Raw genomic sequence first — 21,126 nt, 5'->3', positions numbered from 1 at the left:
TCCTAGCAACTCCAGGTAGGGTTGGGAGAGACTCACTGCCTGGGACCCTGGAGAGCTGCTGCCAGTCAGTGCAGACAATACTGAGCTAGATCGGTGCAGCAATGTTCTGATTCACTACGAAGCGCCTTCTTGATGTCCTGCTGCTTCCCCCGTAGGGTGAATGGCTGCTACGAGGCTCTTTCGGGAGGGAGCACCTCAGAAGGGTTCGAAGACTTTACGGGAGGTGTTACTGAGTGGTACGACCTACAAAAGCCGCCCAGCGACCTCTTCCAGATCATCTTAAAGGCCCTGGAGAGGGGCTCTCTCATGGGTTGCTCCATTGATGTGAGTTCCTTGGGGCTGCATCCACCACTCTTGTCCACTAGTAGTAGTAGTAGTAGTAGTAGTAGTAGTAGTAATAATAATAATAATAATAATTTATTATTTATACCCCGCCCATCTGGCTGGGTTTCCAGCATCAAACATTAAAAACTTCCCTAAACAGGGCCGCCTTCAGTTGTCTTCTAAATGTAAAATAGCTGTTTATTGCCTTGACATCTGCTGGGAGGGCGTTCCACAGGGCGGGTGCCACTACCGAGAAGGCCCTCTGTCTGGTTCCCTGTAACCTCATTTCTCGCAATGAGGGAACTGCCAGAAGGCCCTCGGTACTGGATCTCAGTGTCCGGGCTGAATGGTGGGGGTGGAGACGCTCCTTCAGGTATACTGGACCGAGGCCGTTTAGGGCTTTAAAGGTCAGTACCAACACTTTGAATTGTGCTCGGAAACATACTGGGAGCCAGTGTAGATCTCTCAGGACCGGTGTTATGTGGCCCCGGCGGCCACTCCCAGTCACTAGTCCAGCTGCCGCATTCTGGATTAATTGCAGTTTCCAGGTCACCTTCAAAGGTAGCCCCACATAGAGCGCATTGCAGTAGTCCAAGTGGGAGATAACCAGAGCATGCACCACTCTGGCGAGACAGTCTGCGTACCAGATGGAGCTGGTAGACAGCCGCCCTGGACACAGAATTAACCTGTGCCTCCATGGACAGCTGTGAGTCCATAATAATAATAATAATATAATTATTTATACCCTGCCCTACCCAGTCAAAACTGGGCTCAGGGCGGCTGATACCAGTAAAATTACAATAAGACGTAAAAGAAAGAAAAACAATTAATTAAAATACGAGTTAAAATACAGTTTAAATTTAAGATTTTAAAATGCAGCCTCATTTTAAAGTAGCCCAAATCAAAACCATAAGGGAGGAAAACATAGGGGTCAGACTGAGTCCAGCCCAAAGGCCAGGCGGAACAGCTCCGTCTTGCAGGCCCTGCGGAAAGATGTCAAATCTGTTGCACTAGTGGGCAGGTGAGCTTTCCTGTTGTGCAACAGAAGACTCCAGTGCAACAGCCATGCTAGCAGAAACTCGCCGTGCAGCAGATTGCACAATTACCAGTACTACCGTAGCAACCTGCATGTGCATTTTTATATTTTTGAACATCAGTTTACCGTTGGCATGAAACATTTTGCCAGAGGAACAGGTATACTGCTAAGTAGCTGGTGAACTACAATCATAATTTTTTGTGATGTATACAAGGGTGGGGTTTTTGGGGGGGGGGAGTTGGTTCTGGGTTTTTTCCTACATGGATGCTATTTTTCCTCTCTCTACATCTTATCTTACCCTGTGCACTTGCAATTAAGTATTTGTATCTTTCAACAAAGGATATATATATCTATATAAAGCACTGTATTGGATACAGTGCTGTGTGTTGGCAGCTTCTTCCCCTTCCAGCAAATTCTTCCATCCTTGGAGACCCTTTGAATGTTGCCACTTAGATTCTTACTCTTCTTCGACCCTCGTTTTTCCAGATCACAAGTGCTTTTGACATGGAGGCTGTCACCTTTAAGAAGCTGGTGAAAGGCCACGCCTATTCCGTCACTGGAGCTGAGCAGGTGATCATTGCGTTTCTACTAATCGATGCTCGTTTGTTTTCCTTTTTATTTACAGTGTTTATGTCCAGACCCTTTTTAGCAACAACAAAAAAAAAGACTCTCAGGGCACCTTACACAAATCAGTTCTAAGATGGTCCCTGCCCTCAGCCTCACAATCTTAAGAAGTGAAGAGGGAAAGCCGAAAGCAAGGGCGGGGACCCTTCTTCATTCTGAGGGCCACATTGCCTTCTTGGCAACTTTCTGAGGGCCACATGCCTGGGGCAAAAGTGGGTGGGGCAACAATGGCAGATTTTACCTTTGTACAGGTAGGCTGGTTTCTACACAGGCGCACACCCACCCTTTTCAACCCTCCATGGAGGCATTCTCAGAGTCTAAGGGCCTGTACCCACCTGGGTGTGAAACAAGGCCAGATAGAGAGGCCCAGAGGGCTACGTTTGGCCCCTAGGCCTGAAATTCCCCGTTTCTGACATAAAGAGGAACTCTGTTCCTGCAGAGGGGAATCAGATAAAAGAACTGAGGATCATCTATGTAGGAAAGTTTAATAACGGAGAGGTTGCCAGAAAAGAATCCTTACAACGACAACAAAAAGTCAACCAACAATCAATCAATCAATCAATCAGATCTTTATTACAGTCATAGACCAGCATAAGTAGGGTGGGGAACAATAATTAAAAATCTGCAAAACGTTTTTGAAAGCTTAAAATTATTAAAAACAGAAGGTATATATAAAAGACTACAAGAATCTAAAAGAGGCTAAAAGAAGGGTTAGGAACATTAAACGGATGTGGAAGAGCATAAAAGGTTAGTGTATAAAAGGCTATGGCTATCGATTTACAGAGTAGTCTGATATGGGTATTCATTAAATCTAGTTTGTGGCACAGGTCATCATCCAACGAATTTTGAACGCTGATATGCAGAACCTGGCAACGTCGTATGTTGTAGCAGGGTTGGTACCTTGAAAGCAGCAGGGAGGTATAGAATTGTCCTGTACTTATGGAGTAGTGGGGAGATTAGGCTAATACGAATGTCTCTATAATTTGGGCACTGGAGAAATACATGCTCTATTGATTCTATTTGTCTAGAGTCACAGGGGCATTGTCATTTTCCCACAGAAGCCATCTAGAACTCATTGCCACTGGGAAGCTATTCGGACTGTTTGAAAACAGGGCTGGGTCAATAATGTGGTCAAGTCAAGTTCAGCCTTGTTATTTCCTTCCTCTGTGACAATCTCTAACGGGCATCTCTCATTATCTCTCTCCTCCCACAGATCAACTACCGAGGGCAGAGAGTTAGCCTGATACGGATGCGAAACCCGTGGGGGGAGGTGGAGTGGACTGGAGCTTGGAGTGACAAGTAAGAAGGAAGCACTGGAGGAGTTTTTCCTGCATGCTTCAGAAAGGGCTGGTGAAAGGGGGGAGAAAGTTGTGGGATGTGACACACAAGAGCAGTCAAGTACAACATCCCTAGAGTGACAAAATAAAAAAATTCCTTCCAGTAGCACCTTAGAGACCAAGTAAGTTTGTCATTGGTATGAGCTTTCGTGTGCATGCACACTTCTTCAGATACACTGAAGAGTGGACATAGAAGGGGATGTCTGGACTAGCCAGTTGGAACTTCCTGTTTCTCCTGGGCTGGGACAGACTTCCTCTGCATGTAATTAGAGGTGGGCGTGGCCTGACCTGTGCAGGTAACACAAAAAGCATTGGGCTGGCTGCTATCTCTCTCTCTCTCTGACTACACTCATTGAGGAAGCAACATCTGTTTAGCCTAAGATGCTGTCTTGGGATAAAGGAGCTGACTCCTTATGGCAGGCATCCCCAAACTGCGGCCCTCCAGATGTTTTGGCCTACAACTCCCATGATCCCTAGCTAACAGGACCAGTGGTTGGGGAAGATGGGAATTGTAGTCCAAAACATCTGGAGGGCCGAAGTTTGGGGACGCCTGCCTTATGGGATAGTTTCCAGGTGTATGTAACTTTTCTAAGCTAAGTCTGCCTTCTGGGATCCCGTTGTAAACAGAACAATGTGTGAGTAAACTCATTTTTATGCTTTTATAGAAGACTGTGTCGTGTCTTATCTTTTATGAGGGAATAAAGGGGGAAATACCAGGACAGTTATTATAGAGGCTTTAGCGAGCCTGAGCAATGCAACCACTGTGTGAGTTTAAAAAGGGGAATGTTACTCTGCTAAATTGTGGAACTTGTTAACACAAGTTGGAATAGGATATAATCAAACAATATATCCTCTCCTGCATCCCTGAACATTCCCACAAAAGTCACCAGGGTGGCCATAGCAAGTTCCTTCCTTCTGTTGACGAGCTTCCTTTGTTTTCATGGGGATCAGAATATCTGGGTTGCAATTCCCCTCCTGCTGGGCCATAGAGCTGTGGGGACAGAAGCCCTGCCTTCTCTATATACCGTTTTAATCACACTGCAAAGAGCTCGGAGTGGCATGCACAATCTTCCTGGCGTCGCATCAGGACAACTCTGCAAAGTAAGGCTAGCTTGAGAGACAGGAACCAGCCTAGGGTCTTCTAGTAAGCTCTGTAGCTGGACCAGGATTTGAATCCAGGACTCTCCAGTCCAGCATTCTAACCATCACAGACAGAAATGAAGGAGGCGCAAGGTTTAGGCACTTGAAAAAGAAGAGTCCCCTTGTACCCCCCAAGTTGGTGTGTGCAGGAGGCGAGTTTGCCAAGCAAAGTGGCAAAGGGAACCAGAGTGTGTGTTGTGTTTGGAATCCAGAGTGAATTTTTTGGTGAGAAATCTATGAGAGTTACTAGGGCTACAGCAGGTGTGAAGAAAATTTGGCCCTCCAGATGTTGCTGAACTCCCATCATTCTTGGCTCTTGGCCATTCCTGCTAGGGTTGATCAGCGCAACATCTGGAGGGCCAAGACTCCTCACCCCTGGGCTTTGAGAGACACTCCGGCTCTTAATATTTGCATGAGCAGTTGCTTCACAATAGTTGGTTCATCACAGAAGATCAAATACAATCTAGTATTTTTGAGGTGGTACCTGCCCAATAAATGGCTCCACGTAACTTTGCAAGTTTTATCAGTTAACACCCTATAGAGTAGACGAAGGCAGCTTACCCATCCCATGTCAGAGATGTCCAAGAAAAAGAAAAGTTCTTGTTTCAAAAACTCCCATTTGTTTGATTGCCCCCCATTCATTTCAATTTCGTTCACTGGGTTTCCTCCCACTGAATTCAGTAGGAGATCCAGCTTCTCTTCTACAATCTGTAACTCTTGTGTTTTTCATCCACAAGGCAAGGTGAACATTTTAGACGTTCTGTTACCCTTGCAAATAACTGGCTGTCTCAGATTTCAGAAAACCCGAAATCTGCCCATTTTACAGGCAACCCATTAAAGCACATATTGTTTAAACCAGGGGTCAGCAAACTTTTTCAGCAGGGGGCCGGTCCACTGTCCCTCAGAACTTGTGGGGGGCCGGACTATATTTTGGAAAAAAAATAATGAACGAATTCCTATGCCCCACAAATAACCCAGAGATGTATTTTAAATAAAAGGACACATTCTACTCATGTAAAAACATGCTGATTCGTGGGCCGGATTTAGAAGGTGATTGGGCCGCATCTGGCCCCTGGGCCTTAGTTTGGGGAACCCTGGTTTAAACATTCCATTGATTTCAATAAGAGTCCCAGCCAGTCTTCTGCTGCCTGAAACTTTCATTATTATTATTATTATTTTCTATCCAGATAGCAAGACATTTTTAGACCTTCCATTGAAGCTGAGTCATGGGAGATTCAGGACAGAAATAAAGAAGCAGTTGACACAGGATTAGGCAAATTTTTGGAGGATAAGGCTGTAACTGGCTATAATTGTGAGGGCCATCAGAGGAAGTATTCCTCTGGAAATCAGTTGCTGGAGAGTGAAAGTGAGCTGTGTCATTAAAGTCTTTGTGGGCTTCCAGTAACCCTCTGGCTTGCCACTTGATTGTTGTTGTTTAGTCGTTTAGTCGTGTCCGACTCTTCGTGACCCCATGGACCATAGCACGCCAGGCACTCCTGTCTTGCACTGCCTCCCGCAGTTTGGTCAAACTCATGTTCGTAGCTTCGAGAACACTGTCCAACCATCTTGTCCTCTGTCGTCCCCTTCTCCTAGTGCCCTCAATCTTTCCCAACATCAGGGTCTTTTCCAAGGATTCTTCTCTTCTCATGAGGTGGCCAAAGTATTGGAGCCTCAGCTTCACGATCCGTCCTTCCAGGGAGCACTCAGGGCTGATTTCCTTAAGAATGGATAGGTTTGATCTTCTTGCAGTCCATGGGACTCTCAAGAGTCTCCTCCAGCACCATAATTCAAAAGCATCAATTCTTCGGCGATCAGCCTTCTTTATGGTCCAACTCTCACTTCCATACATCACTACTGGGAAAACCATAGCTTTAACTATACGGACCTTTGTCGGCAAGGTGATGTCTCTGCTTTTTAAGATGCTGTCTAGGTTTGTCATTGCTTTTCTCCCAAGAAGCAGGCGTCTTTTAATTTCGTGACTGCTGTCACCATCTGCAGTGATCAAGGAGCCCAAGAAAGTAAAATCTCTCACTGCCTCCATTTCTTCCCCTTCTATTTGCCAGGAGGTGATGGGACCAGTGGCCATGATCTTGGTTTTTTTGATGTTGAGCTTCAGACCATATTTTGCGCTCTCCTCTTTCACCCTCATTAAAAGGTTCTTTAATTCCTCCTCGCTTTCTGCCATCAAGGTTGTGTCATCTGCATATCTGAGGTTGTTGATATTTCTTCCAGCAATCTTAATTCCGGCTTGGGATTCATCTAGTCCAGCCTTTCGCATGATGAATTCTGCATATAAGTTAAATAAGCAGGGAGACAATATACAACCTTGTCGTACTCCTTTCCCAATTTTGAACCAATCAGTTGTTCCATATCCAGTTCTAACTGTAGCTTCTTGTCCCACATAGAGATTTCTCAGGAGACAGATGAGGTGATCAGGCACTCCCATTTCTTTAAGAACTTGCCATAGTTTGCTGTGGTCGACACAGTCAAAGGCTTTTGCATAGTCAATGAAGCAGAAGTAGACGTTTTTCTGGAACTCTCTAGCTTTCTCCATAATCCAGCGCATGTTTGCTATTTGGTCTCTGGTTCCTCTGCCCTTTCGAAATCCAGCTTGCACTTCTGGGAGTTCTCGGTCCACATAATGCCTAAGCCTGCCTAGTAGAATTTTAAGCATAACCTTGCTAGCGTGTGAAATGAGCGCAATTGTGCGGTAGTTGCAGCATTCTTTGGCACTGCCCTTCTTTGGAATTGGGATGTAGACTGATCTAGCCAGACATCTTGGAGAGTGAAGTCAAATGGGCCTTAGAAAGCATTGCTAATAACAAGGCCAGTGGAAGTGATGATATTCCAGCTGAACTGTTTAAAATTTTAAAAGATGATGCTGTTAAGGTGCTACACCCAATATGCCACTTGATTAGGTAGGCCTTCCAACAGACCCAGCAGCGCTCTTATGAGCTGGTTGAGAAGACTCTGCATTTTCTCCAGAGATGCAATGAGACTGAGGGTATGTTCTATCATATGTTGTGGGCCTGTAAAAGGGTAAAAGAGTATTGGGAAATAATTAATAATGAATTAGGCGGGGGAATGTTTAAAAGTACTTCCCCAAAAGATTCCTTTTCTGTTGGGGATAATTCAGATGGAAATTCGCAGGTGTCAAAAAAAAAGGTAATTTATGTATACAACAACTGCAGCCTGTGTTTTGTTAGCCCCAAAATGGAAAACGAGTGAAGTCCCAACTAAAGAAGAATGGCAACTTAAACTGATGGAATATGTGCAGCTTGTGGACCTAACATATAGAATAAGAGAACGAGAAGAACATATGTTTAAAGAAGATTGGGAAGTGTTTATTGAATATGGGGGGGGGATGTGTATATTTGAAAACATGGGCAGCATTAAGTTAAATTCAACAGTGTAAATAAGATTTGATGGATGTAATAAAGGAATACTGAATGATTTAGTTTATATAAAATATGCAGGGATTTATGCTATGCAAAATGAACCATGGAAAGGGAAGAAGGGAAGTCACTGATATTTTAAGGTTGTTTAAATGAATATTCTAAAATGTAAAACAACATTTAATAAAAATTATAAAAGTGGGGCGGGGAGAGAAGACTGTGCATTTTCTACTTCTTTTGGAATCTCTCTCTGTAACAGGCAGCACTTTTTCTTTTCTTTTTCTTTACAGCTCTGGGGAATGGAACGCCGTGGATCCATCTATAGGGCAGCAGCTAAGAATCAAAATGGAAGATGGAGAATTCTGGTAGGCGCCTTTTTCATTTGTCTTGGGGATTGCATTTTTAAAGACGCACACACGTCACCAACGAGTGAGCGTGTGATCTGAATTTGCGACCTGTCTCCTTCTCCTAGGATGTCCTTCCAAGACTTCCTCCGGGAATTCACCCGCCTTGAGATTTGCAACCTCACGCCAGACGCGCTGAAGTCGCGCAAGTTCCGGAAGTGGAATACGACGCTCTACGACGGGACTTGGCGGCGGGGGAGCACGGCTGGCGGCTGCAGGAACTACCCAGGTAGCTCACGTGACATGAGTCGTGTGGGATGGGTTTTAGTAGGTAGGAGAGGATATCTGAATTACAATTTGCCCCTCCAGTCTCCTGTCGGGGGGTAGGGTGGGTTAAAAAGAGTTTTAAAATCCCATCCAGCGAAAACAGAAACTTTGGAAATCAGTCTGCAAAACCTTCCCTTTTGAGCAATTCCAGCTTATGAAATAAGCTGGCTTCCCCTTTGTTAGCCTGCATAACAGAGAACCAGGCAACAACATGTAAAGTAAGCTTAAAAATAGTGTTTACTTACTCAATAGTCTTGGATTGGTTCACGACAAAGGCAGCAGTAGAACTATGCAATGGAAGAAGGATTGGTTACAGTATCATCAAATATATGATATCTTTAAATTAGATTTTAAAAATGGGTTTCCGGATCAAAGCTCACAGTTTGAAAGAGAATTATTGTGGAGCAAGGATAAATTATTGTCAAAAATGTATAACTTATTATTAGAATGGGAAATGAAAGATGAGTTAGTCAAAACTTCAATGACACACTGGGCAATGGATATAGGGCATAACATAGACCTGAAACTCTGGAAGAATGATTAGAAATATACCGCATGTTATACTTTGAAAGAGAATTACAGTACTTTTCTGTGTATAAGACAGAGGTGAGCAATTGTTGGCAATCCCCCCCCCAAAAAGCTCAACAAGTCTGTGCAGTCCCCCCAAAGAAAGCTCAATAACTCTGGGCAATTTCCCCCCATTTCCTTAATTTGGCGTCCCAAAAATAGGGGTTGTCTTATACACTGGGGCGTGTTATACATGGAAAAATACGGTATATAAAAATGATGCATAGATAGTATTTAACCCCAAATAGGTTGGTCAAGATGTACAAGGATGGATCAGATCTGTGTTGGAAATGCAGAGAAATGGAAGGAACATTTTTTCACATGTGGTGGACACGTGAAAAGGTTAAAGGCTATTCGGAAATTATCTGCAATGAGTAAAAAAAATGTTTAAAACAACATTCCCTCAGGCCTTTTAGTTAGGAATACTTCAGTCTGAAGTTCCCAGTTGGGGGGGGGGGGAGAGATAATTATGTACACAACCATGGCAGCTCAAATTTTGCTAGCCCATAGATGGAAAGTGAACGAGATCCCTAGTAAGGAAGATTGGCAACTTAAGATGATAGAATTTGCGGAAGCAGCAGGTTTAACTTATAGAATAAGAGAGAAAGAAGAATCTTTATTCAAAGAGGAGTGGGATCTTTTTGCTGAATCTTTAGAAAATAACTGTGTAGAATTGAAAACGCTGGCAGCATTTAGATAAATTCAACAGTATGGTAAATATTTAAAGGATGTAAAATGGAGAAACGATTAGACTGACTATAATAAATATGCAGGAATGATAGATAAGTAAAATGAACCACGAAAAGGGAAGGAGGGAAGTCAATTTTACATGGTATTATGTAAAATGTTTATTGTTATTTTAAAAAACCTATGCAGGTAAAAATACTTACATTTACAGCATAACCAGCTTCAGGTGTGAGCCTGAGCTGGAGCAAGTACACCCATATGTGCATTCATTGCAGGCTGGAGAAAGAAAGAGAGAGCGACAGGAAGGAGACGGGCTTATATTTTTCGTTTCTTCCTGCTACTGGAAGCAGGAAATGACATCACACAGAACTCTCTCTACCATTTACATTGCTATGCTCTGAGTCGGCCTATCTAGCAATACAGCTCTGTGTCCGTTTGCCCCTAAAGTTACTATCTCGCAAGAATATGCATTTGTTGAATTCGACTGCCACCTCCCCAAAACCCTTGCACCACACAGTCCCCTCTTTCTTTCTTTCTCCGTCAGCAACGTTCTGGATTAACCCCCAGTTCAAAATCCGCTTGGAAGAGGTGGACCACGACGACGACGAGGACAGGAGGGAGCCGGGCTGCAGTTTCCTCCTGTCTCTGATGCAGAAGCACCGGCGCCGGGAGAGGCGGTTTGGCAAGGACATGGAGACCATCGGCTTTGCCGTCTACGAGGTACCGCCCCAAGGGCTTGGCAGAGCTGCCCCTCGGGGTGTGGAGCTGCTCCTCTGCCTTCTTTCGCAACTCACTGCCCCTCTTCCTTTTGTCTCCTGTAGGTGCCTCCTGAGGTATGTATGCCAAAGAGCAACTCCTGTAAGTATGGGAAGCCCCTGCAAGAGCATCTCCTGTCCTGTAAGAACATAGGACCAGGAGCCAGGCCACGGGGGTCTCTATTGTCTGCCAGTGGCTTTTCCCACTGCTGCCTGTAGTTGCCAGGGATTAAACCTCAGGCCTTCTGCATGCAAAGCTTGCACTCCACTGCTTTGCTGCAGACCTTCTGCTAAAAAGGGGGAAAACACTTAAGATTCTAGTCCTCAACATAAGGAACAAAATAAGTAGGGGTGTAGCAAATTGCTTTATCCCAAGTCAGGCCAACTGAGTCCATCTAGCTCTAGCTCTAGCTCAATGTTGTCTACACTGAACGGCAGTGGCTGTCCAGGGTTTCAGGCCAGGAGTCTTTTCCACCCTATCTGGAAATGACAGGGATTGAAGCAGGCACCCTTTGCAGTCAAGGCAAGTGCTTGGAAGAAAGATTCCAGTCCTCATTACTTCTGAATAAAGGCATAATTTAAGTGGGTATAGAGGACTTCTACTATGTTAGAGCGCTGATCCCTCTGGGTAAGCATTGCCTACACTGACTGGCAGCTGCTCTCCAGGTTTTCAGACAAGCTTAGCAGCTTAGCAGCTGAGCTGCAGTCCTTCCTCTAAAAAGAAAGTAAGATTCCAGTCCTCTTGATTTAAAGAAAGGGCCGATTTAAATAGGGGCGTAGAAAGCTGCCGTCTACCAGAGCTGCCGTGATTTGAACCTGGAAGGCAGGAGCTCTTCCACTGAGCTATCCAGTGCCGGATTTACGTATAAGCTAAACAAGTTATAGCTTAGGGGCTCACTCTCTTGGGAGCCCCCCCAAAAAAACTAAAGAAAAAAACACCTGGATATACATTTCCAAAATATAAGATAAAAACACATAAAATAAAACCTACATACAGCAACAGTGTTTTGTGTTGTGTAGGCTCCTGTGATGTAAGAAATGGGCCCTGCCTCCTAGCCTGCTCCATGGAATATTTGCTCATTTCTAACGGTGACAATTTGTTGTTGACAAAGGGCAGCTGGACATATAAAGGGCCCCATTACCTTCAGTATCTTAGGGCCTCATCAAACCTAAATCCGGCCCTGGCCACGGCTGTTCCCTATTCCAAGAGGAGGGTTTGACAGGTGAAGCGCTTGCTCAACTCGTGCCGTCTCCTCTCTGGCAGTTCAGGGGGCAGACCTCCGTACACCTGAAGCGTGACTTCTTCCTGTCGAACTCCTCGCGGGCGCGATCCGAGCAGTTCATCAACCTGCGCGAGGTCAGCACCCGCTTCAAGCTGCCGCCGGGGGAGTATATCGTGGTGCCTTCCACCTTTGAGCCCAACAAGGAAGGGGACTTCGTGCTCCGGGTCTTCGCAGAGAACAAAGCTGGGACAGTGTATGTCTTGCGGGTGACCTTTGTCATTGGTTTGGGAGAGGGTGGGCAATTGTTCGACTGTTTGAAATGGGTTTCAGAGTGTTGTACAGTGTCCCCTTGCTGCGCTGTTTAACTACTCAAACCCACTGAAATCGACATTTAGGTTTGAGTGGTAATAATAATTCTTATTTATTTCATTTCTATACCGCTTTATATTTTTTAGAAAAATCTTTAAGAAAAATTACAGAATATTGCAACTTCAATAAAACATCCATAAAGCAATCTGAAGAAAGTCAAATGAAGAGTATACAGTCAAAGCAACATAATTAACAGAAAACTAAAATATTACCCGAGAGACTTCAAAATAAAACATTACAAAGGAGGTCAGCTACAGAATACATATTTAACACAAACAAGTTAACAAAAAAGCACATTGCTAAGTGAAGTCAAATATAAAATGCACATTTAAAACAGCATAATTAACAAGAGAATCAAATATTGTCATAAGCATGACACGGCTGTTTGGCAGGCACAAAAAGGCGGGGCAAAAGAATCCAATAGTTAGGGTTTGTTGTCAGGTATAAAAGATGGTGATAACACTCTGGTTTCCCTGGCACAACAGATCCAGTTCTTCTTTTTAACTGGATTTATTGTAGTTGGGAAAGTGACTGGCAACTCCACATTTACGTGCATTTGAGCCACATGCGATTGTGCACATTGCTGTGAATGCTGAAGTAGCACAAAAGGGGCAAAAGCCACCCTAAAAGAGCATAAAAACACATGAAAATAGCATCTGGCAATCCTAGGAGCCTTAGCACCAACCTTTGAGGCCTGTGCAGACTTGGGAGTTTGAACAAGGAGGTTTGGAGGGAGCGACTCTGGTGGGGTTTGGTAGATTTGGGGGTATTTAATTGGGTTTTGTTGTGGTTTCCAGAGGTTTGGAGGGTGTTCGCAGGCTTTTCCAATGGTGTTCCCAATTTACCATACTTTTCTGTGTATAACACACACACCCGCCCCGCCCCCATGTATAAGACACCCTCTATTTGGGGGACTAAAAATTAAGAAAATGGGGGGAGATTGCCCAGAGTTGTTGAGCTTTTTTTAGGGGGGGGGTTGCCTGGCCGGCGCTAACGCCTCCTAACGTCTGTCCCCTCATCGGCAGAAGCAGCCTATTGCCCCCCTAGGCACTACTCAAGTATAAGACAACCCCCTATTTTAAACATTATTTTGCAGTAAAAATAACTAGTCTTATACACGGGGAAAAGTATGCAATTTCACTTTAGCATGCGGTGCCTCAGAATGTAACCCCCACGTAAATGGAGAGTTAACTGAAAAGAATGGGAAGAAACAGTATACAAGAAGTAAAGAAGGAGGCCATTTACAGGATAAAGGAAGTCTTTTATTTTTATGTTATGTTTTCTTTATGTAAGGGGATAGGAGTTTAATTTTGATAATTAAATTGTCAATGGTGGTGTGTTTGTTTGTATGTATGAGTTGTGGACTATGTTGTAAATAAATTATTAACAAAATAGGTATTTTTTGGGGGGGGGATGAAAATAATGGGATGAAAGAAAAACTAATGGGAAGACCTGGAAGCGCCTCTTATGCATTTCAGGATTGAATGCTTGTTGTTATAGAACGCCCCTGCAAACAGATCAGAGCAAATGCTCAATGAAAACTGGATGTATTCTGGTCTCTGTGGAAGCTTTGAACAAGCATCAGGGCCGGCCCTAAGGCAAAGCTGGGTGACGCAATGTGCCAGGACGCGGGGCCGCCAGAGGGGCCCAGGGCGGGGGGGCGCCGGAGGAATATTCGCATCATGGCGCCAGGGCGCCAGATATGCTTAAGACAGCCTTGACAAGCATGGTCTTTCCTGGCTTTCCAGGGTCTCAGGTTCCCGCCCCCATTTGCCTGCCACCTAATCCCTTCTTAACCAGACATGTGGGGGGAGCTGGACTTAGGACTTTCTGAGCTTTTGCCTCTTTCCAACTGGAATTGGCGTTGCCTGTTAGGATACAGGTGCTGACCTTATCCTAGCCCAGGCCTTGCCCAGGGCTCACAGAGTGGAACATTGAGGCTGCTTCAGCAACAGCCAGCCTTAAGCTGAGCCTTAGGTAGGAGCTGTAAGCTTTGCCTTTTACCAAAAAGCACCACTTCTCCTAAAGGGGCCCACCCCCCTCTCAGCAGCTTTTTTACTCTCATAGAGCAGGGCAGACTCTAGATGGCCTGGGGCTCCTGAGATGGAGTCCTCCGAGTCAGAGGTAGGGATGTAAAATGCATTGCTTTCCATCCTGCCCTGTGTTTGACACACACACACACACACAGCGATATTTCCATTCTGCAGCGGTTCGTCTTCTGCCAAAAATTACGACGCCGTTGTTCTTTGCCGCCCATTGTGGCGAGATTATGTAGCTTACATAAGTTGGGTTGTCATTACTTTATTCCATCCCATTCATTTCACTGCAAAGGAATCACAGTGCAAATGGTGGTGGTTTGCGGCGGGGAACATTAGTTCGTTATCATTTGCAGACTGAAAGCAACAGCAGCAGCAAACATCAGTCGTTTTCACTGGATTGATTTCCACTATGGGCAAATAAGTTAACATTGGCAGCTTCCAATTTCATTGGAATTCTGCTGCTGTCACAACACACGAGCCAGACTTTGGAAACAAAACCAGATGTAAACCCTTGACTTTAACTCTCCCCTGCCTCTCACCTAGCTTCAGAGTGCTTCTCACCACCCCAGTTTCATAATGCTATTTCTGCTATGTTTACTAGTGCCTGGATAATTGCCTTGAGCCTCTTTATGTTTCCCCTGAGTTCTCATTATTATTTTTACTGCCTTTCTGCAGGGAAATGGACGATGAGATCCAGGCTAATCTCCCAGATGAGGTAAGAATCCCCCGGTGACAAATACGGACCCCTTTCAAAGGGCGACTTAGAGGAAATTCCTGCTTGTATTCCAGAGCAGGACTTCCCAAGCTGGTCTCTGGACCTCTGACGGTCTACCAGCTTCATTCAAGTGATCCGCAGCATGTTTGCAAAAATTCAGTTAAAAACCATCCAGCACCTAGCACCATTGCTCCAAGAGGTAGAAGAATAACTAAGTGGTCCTCCGAGATCCTCAGCAATTTTCAAGCGGTCCTTGGAGAAACGAAAAAGTTGGGGAACCACTGGTGTAAAGGAATTATGTAACAACTGCCACCAGTTTTTTTACATTCAAGAAGGATCCCCTCTTCTGTCATGGGCACGTCTTTATCTCTGAATTCAGTATGCGCCCATTGGTGGAAGTCACAAGTGGGGAGAGTTGTGGTTGCACTCAAAGCTTCCCATGGACACCTGTTTGGCCACTGTAAGAAGTGGATGCTGGAACAGATTGTCCCCTTTTGGCCAGAGCCAGCCAGGCTCATCTTATGTTCTCAGCTAGTGCTGGGGCACAGTAATTTGTCCAGCAGTTTTTTCATTTTTTACGAGGTGGTAGTGGAAATCTCCCCACAGATACTTTCCAATGCATGCAGCCCTTAAAATGGACTCATCACATGTGGCCTTCAGCTACAGATTTCAGAGGGGTAGCCAATATATTATTGAAGTGATGGTGAAGCTTTTTGTGAGTGGTTTGTTTTTATATATTAAAAAAAGAGCAGCCTGTCACATTTTCAGGCTGCCAATTCCAAAGAACTTTGCATATTTAGACTTTCTAACCCTGACCTCCCTGTCTGACCATTCCTCTGTCTCTCCCTTCCCCAGAAAGTGCTTTCAGAAAGCGAGATTGATGATAGCTTCAAGCAACTCTTTAAGCAGCTGGCGGGGGCGGTAAGTGTCGGGGGGGGGGCATGAAATTAGATCCATATCAGCCCTTCTCAGAATTTTGCAATGCGGTTCTCCAGCCTGGGAAAATGTTTCCTTACTACGGTATTTTGACCAAGCTGTGCAGGTGTGGAGCCAGTGAAAGGTGGCTTCTTGGCAAATGGAGGATTGTCAGGCCCTGCTGATCAGCTGATGCTTGGTGCTCACCTCACCCACCTGTCAAAGTTGGCCAGTGGTAGGTGGAGGGAGGGTTAAGGATCTTTAAGTTCCCCACCTTTGTCCTAGTTGAGCAGCAGAGCGCTTAGTTTGCATATGCAAAGGTGCCTGGAGCTGTGATGGGGAAACAGGTTCCAGTTCTGAGCAGGTTCTGAGCAAAGGGCTTGACTTCAGGCCTCTCCAGGAAACGCCTCTTTTAAGAGTGGCTCAGTGGGCTTAGAATAACATTGAATCTTTTTTCCCTCTTCTTTTCCACCCTTCCTTACAGGATATGGAAATCAGCGTTCGTGAACTGCAGACTATCCTCAACAGAATCATAGGGAAACGTAAGCACCGGGCCTAACTCGTTCCCTCATCATCTTCTTTTTTTTTCAAAAAAAGAAATTAAAATAGCAAAACATTTGTCATGCAGAAATTCAGGGAATGTGTGCTTGTGCGTACAACAAATGCTGAGTGTTGTATGCAACAGAGAATAAAACTAATTTGGCAAAGCTTTGTGTTGCCAGGGCCCTTTGGCAACAAAGGCATTGCCAGATTTCACCATTTAAAATGTTTGGACACCAGCAACCCACCACCTTCAACCCACCACCTTCCTGACCTTGGACTTGTAACAAACCTGTCATATAGTTCCAGGGTTTGTGGCTTCCTTGTGCAACTGTTGCGTGTCCCTTTGAATGATTTCCGTCATCTTTTTTCTGTGTGCATTCATGGGGTTTAAAAGGAAAAGCTCTAATTGTCACTTCTTTGCTTTTCACTGCAGATAAAGACCTTCGGACGAAAGGGTTCAGTTTGGAGTCCTGTCGGAGTATGGTGAACCTCATGGATGTATCCTTCCTTTTTGGTTTTGGGGTCTGTGTATTTTAAGGCGGCTCCAGGCTCTCAGTTTTTTGCAGGAGAGGAGCATGTACCATCAATTTAGGTTTGCACTTAATTAAAATAGATTATAATGCTCTTTTGCCCTAGTGCGATAAATCCACTTTAAAAAAAACCAAACCAGACTTTTACAATTATTTAAAGATGTTTACTGGTATATATTACTTATTATGCAAAATTTATATACAGCTTGTTTGGAAAAAAAACCTTCAAAGCGATTTACAAAAAAGATAAAACAATAAAATTATCACTAACAAAAGGTGCAACCATAATTTAAAACAAACAGAAAATTAAAACCACAATAAAAAAAGACTAAAACGAATTTAAAAGTCACACAAACTTTCTAAACATATGGTGAGGCTTGTCTAAATACAAATGTCTGTACAAGGCACAGTGAGGGGACCTGCCTGTTATCAATTGGCAGGGAGTTCCAAAGTGTCAGCACTGCCACACTAAATGATCGAGTTCTTCTAGATGCAGAGGAGGTATTATGGGGCACCTGCAAAAGTCCCAATTTCATCTATCGAAGAGGTCAAGTGGGCACATAATCATTAGTGTTTCTAAGTGGTACAAGTAAAAATGAGCCTAACAGAGAATCTATATATATAAAATGCAAGTGTCCCTGCGTCCACGTTTTCCCGTGTGTCCCTGGGCTACTGCGCATGGGCCCCAGGGACACAGGGATTGGACCAGAGACTTAGAACGCACACGCGCGCCCTCCCCCCCCCACCCCTCTGTCTCCTCCAACTGCCGTTCCCAGCCAGACAGCGCGTCGGGAAGCGAGTATGGAGGCCGGCGGAGGTGAATGGGGGGGGGAGGAAGGGCGCCTTTGAGGAGCCCGGTCCGGCTCCCGCAGCCGCCGCCGCGTCCCCAGAGCCCGATGCCGCCATCTTTGTCCGCCGCCCCTCCTCCTCACAACGCTCCCTGGCCCGTGAGAGGAGCGGCGGGGCCGCAGACTTCCCTCCCTCTCTGCGCTCGCATGGGGCGGAGCTTCGGAGACCTACTCTGAAGCCCCGTCTCATGCGGGAGGTGCGCGGCGAGGCAGCGGGGGGGGGGGGAGAGAGTAAAGCCATAAATCCAAATGCTCTTAAAATGCCTACTGGAATAAGTCTTTGTCATGCACTGGAAGTTCAGCAAAGAGGGGCCCCATCTAATCTCAATCAGGAAGGACTTATGCAGGCTTGAACCCACAACACTCCATGCATGGCTTCTAACAGTTGCAAGCCATGCATCTGCGCCCTCGTGCAGCAGAGACTCCACCAAAGATCTCAGTGATCAGACAAGGATATAACACAGGCATCCCCAAACTTCGGCTCTCCAGATGTTTTGGACTGCAATTCCCATCATCCCTGACCACTGGTCCTGTTAGCTAGGGATCATGGGAGTTGTAGGCCAAAACATCTGGAGGGCCGCAGTTTGGGGATGCCTGATATAACAGGTCAGGCAATCCTTCAATTATCCTGGACCCAAGTTACTCAGGGCCTTGTAAATTAACACAAAAACCTTGAATGTTGCCCAGTAGTGTATTGGCAGCCACTGGAGCGCCGGATTGAAAAGCGTGGCATGAATGAACGACTTATGGGAAGACAGACACAGTGCCTCCCAAGTGAATCGGGACACATGTTGATTGTCTTCTAACCTTCCCCCAAACAAATCAGAATGAATGCTATATGAAGGCTGGACGTAGTTTAACCTCTGCTTAAGCTATATGCCTGCAAGTGCTCAACAAACTAATTTTTGGGGAGTATAGCATTGGAAGGGAAGGGGAGGTGATGGTGGAAGAAGGCGACGGTGGCATTTTGACAGCAGTGTCTCCTTAACGTCCGCTTCCTTGATCAGAGAGATGGAAATGGGAAACTTGGATTGGTGGAGTTTAACATCCTTTGGACCAAAATCAGGAACTATTTGGTAAGCTCAGAGTCATCAAAGCCGTTTAGGTGTAAAAAAAACACCACATAAACGTGACTACAGTGGGGTGGGTAAGTGGTGGGGACCTCTGCCCACCCAGATATTGTGGAGTCCAGCTCCCATCAGTCTCAGATTGCATAGACAGAGGTTTAAAATTTGGGTCACAAAACTCTCCTGTCCAAATATTTCACAAATATTCTCTTGGTTACATGATTCCCCACCCCCCGCAAATCAGGATAGCTAAATGGTATTACCGTATAATTATTTTTGTCATTTGCAGGGAAAAGCTGGGGAATTCTGCTTAATAGTTTTCTGATATGCAAACAATATTTTGCAGATATGTATCTGATAGCTTGACATGCATCAGTATCTAGTAAATTTTGCCTTGGTTCAAAAAATTGGAACATATCTATGGAGTGGGCTGAAAATGAGAGAGCCCAAACGATCAAACTTTGTAATTTGACATCCATTTGATTCTGAAATGTGAATGTTGATGTCCAATATCATAATTTGAGCATGTTAAGGAATTTTGAATCTGGTTCTGAATTGAAATCTCTTTCCCCCTCTAGGTGGGACTTAAGTCTAGAGAGTTTGCAGTTTAGTGATCCTTTCTGGATCTCCCTCTAGTGGTTAGACTATGAATTGATGGATTCCTACTGGAGCCTTGGAACTCATAATTTATTTTTTCCTCTTGACACCTTAGATTCTTGGGGCTCAGCCGCTGGGTTCACTGTTGACACCTTTTTTGTGGGGGGGTTTTATCTCCTTTTCTCTTCGTTATCTTTTAAGGCAGTCTTTAGGAAGTTCGATTTGGACAAGTCGGGGAGCATGAGTGCCTATGAGATGCGGATGGCTCTGGAGGCTGCAGGTGATCTTCCCCTTTTTAATTGCATTCAGTTTTCTAGGCAGCCTCTCAACTGAACTAGTCCTCAAGGTGGAATTAAAACCAAGTCATCAATCAGAATCAAGAACACCAGCTAACAGCCGGAGATCCTGGGTGGTTGGCCACTGTGGGAACAGGATGTTGGACTAAGATAAGCCTTTGGCCTGATCTAGCAGGACCCTTCTTGTCTTCTTTAACATATCCAGTTCCTTTGCCCTTTCCTCATTAATTGTAACTGGAAGCTGTGCATGAATGATGTAAGACAAATATGCAGTTCAGGTCCTGTGAGAAAGACCCTTGTGACTCCTGTCTTTCATGCTCGGCACCCAGCCAGGTGGGATAGTGGAGATACAGCTGCCATATCAGTTTTGTATTACAAATGCCTCAGGACTGGGAAATCGGATTCTCTCCAGATGTTGTTCAACTCTCAACTCCCATCAGCCCCAGCTGGTATGGCCGTAGTTTAGTGGTGGTAGGAGTTGGAATCCTGCAAAGTCTGGAGAACCACAGGTTCCCCACCAAGGTCTAATCTAAGCTGCTGGATTTCAAAGCACGCAGCTGTCTGAATTGCTCACAGTCCCTCGGCGTGCCTCAAAATCGGGAGACTCTGTTGTGTTTTTAAGAAAGCCGCCCAGCTTCTGAATGAAATGTGTTTGCTCTGTCTTTCTCTCGCCCAGGCTTCAAGCTGAACAAGAAACTGTACGAGCTAATCATCACCCGCTACGCTGAACCTGATCTGGCCATCGACTTTGACAATTTTGTCTGCTGCTTAGTGCGACTTGAAACCATGTTCCGTGAGTGCCCTTTTCATAGGGTGGCCGTTTCGTATTTTGGACCCCATAGCTATTGAGGACTGGTGGAGACTGTATGGTCTGCACAGCTTCTTCCATCTTTGGGGTTCTCCTAGAAGTCAAAGGAGGCAAAGGAGTAGCAGGGGACTGCAGTGTTGGCCTTGGAGTTTAGAAAGCTGTAGGCTCTGTATGCCCCATATGCTCTACTCTAGGGCTGGAGGGTTTCTTTAGGCATGCCTCGAAGGCTTTGCAAACCACCAGCAACATTTTAAATTCCCAGGCAATGTTGCAATATGTTCCCCACACCGTTCTTAAATTCTTTCCAAAGCAGCTTGAAATGGGTAAGGAGGAAGCAGGCCAGCAGCCTGGTACATCTTTGGGCATGCCAACCTTCTGGGGCAGTTCTTTGGACCCTGTCCTTGGAGTCAATAGGGTTGATCTGGGGTTTTTTTTCCCCACCCAGAGAAGTCCTGCAGTGAAATATCTTGATTTAATTCCCACCTTCAACTCTGCCACTCACCCCACCAACTCTCTCTTCAGGGTTTTTCCAAGCACTGGACTCGGACAAGGATGGAATTGTCACCTTTGACTTGGTTAAGGTAATGCCTCTCTGATCGTTGAAAATAAACTGCCAGTTTTTAAGAAACTGTGACACAAA

At 45.1% G+C, this 21,126-nt stretch overlaps 1 protein-coding gene across 1 annotated transcript in view; it reads left to right on the top strand.

The window, feature by feature from the left end:
- CAPN1 (calpain 1) overlaps window positions 1-21,126 on the top strand; it is a 47,190-nt gene that overhangs the window by 22,930 nt on the left and 3,134 nt on the right. Inside the window, exons 6-21 of the mRNA XM_088659076.1 lie at window positions 156-324; window positions 1,847-1,930; window positions 3,198-3,283; window positions 8,147-8,221; window positions 8,329-8,489; window positions 10,326-10,501; window positions 10,603-10,614; window positions 11,801-12,012; window positions 14,843-14,882; window positions 15,738-15,803; window positions 16,282-16,339; window positions 16,774-16,838; window positions 18,726-18,794; window positions 19,584-19,662; window positions 20,355-20,471; window positions 21,009-21,067. Of these exons, the coding sequence (XP_088515202.1) occupies window positions 156-324; window positions 1,847-1,930; window positions 3,198-3,283; window positions 8,147-8,221; window positions 8,329-8,489; window positions 10,326-10,501; window positions 10,603-10,614; window positions 11,801-12,012; window positions 14,843-14,882; window positions 15,738-15,803; window positions 16,282-16,339; window positions 16,774-16,838; window positions 18,726-18,794; window positions 19,584-19,662; window positions 20,355-20,471; window positions 21,009-21,067 (1,528 nt within the window). The remainder of the gene's footprint in view (window positions 1-155; window positions 325-1,846; window positions 1,931-3,197; window positions 3,284-8,146; window positions 8,222-8,328; window positions 8,490-10,325; window positions 10,502-10,602; window positions 10,615-11,800; window positions 12,013-14,842; window positions 14,883-15,737; window positions 15,804-16,281; window positions 16,340-16,773; window positions 16,839-18,725; window positions 18,795-19,583; window positions 19,663-20,354; window positions 20,472-21,008; window positions 21,068-21,126) is intronic.

This window comes from Zootoca vivipara, chromosome 16, assembly GCF_965207765.1.
Source record: "Zootoca vivipara chromosome 16, rZooViv2.hap1.1, whole genome shotgun sequence".
Taxonomy (NCBI): Eukaryota; Metazoa; Chordata; class Lepidosauria; order Squamata; family Lacertidae; genus Zootoca; species Zootoca vivipara.
Note: the sequence above shows the minus strand (reverse complement) of the source record. Positions and strands in the feature narration are given on the sequence as shown.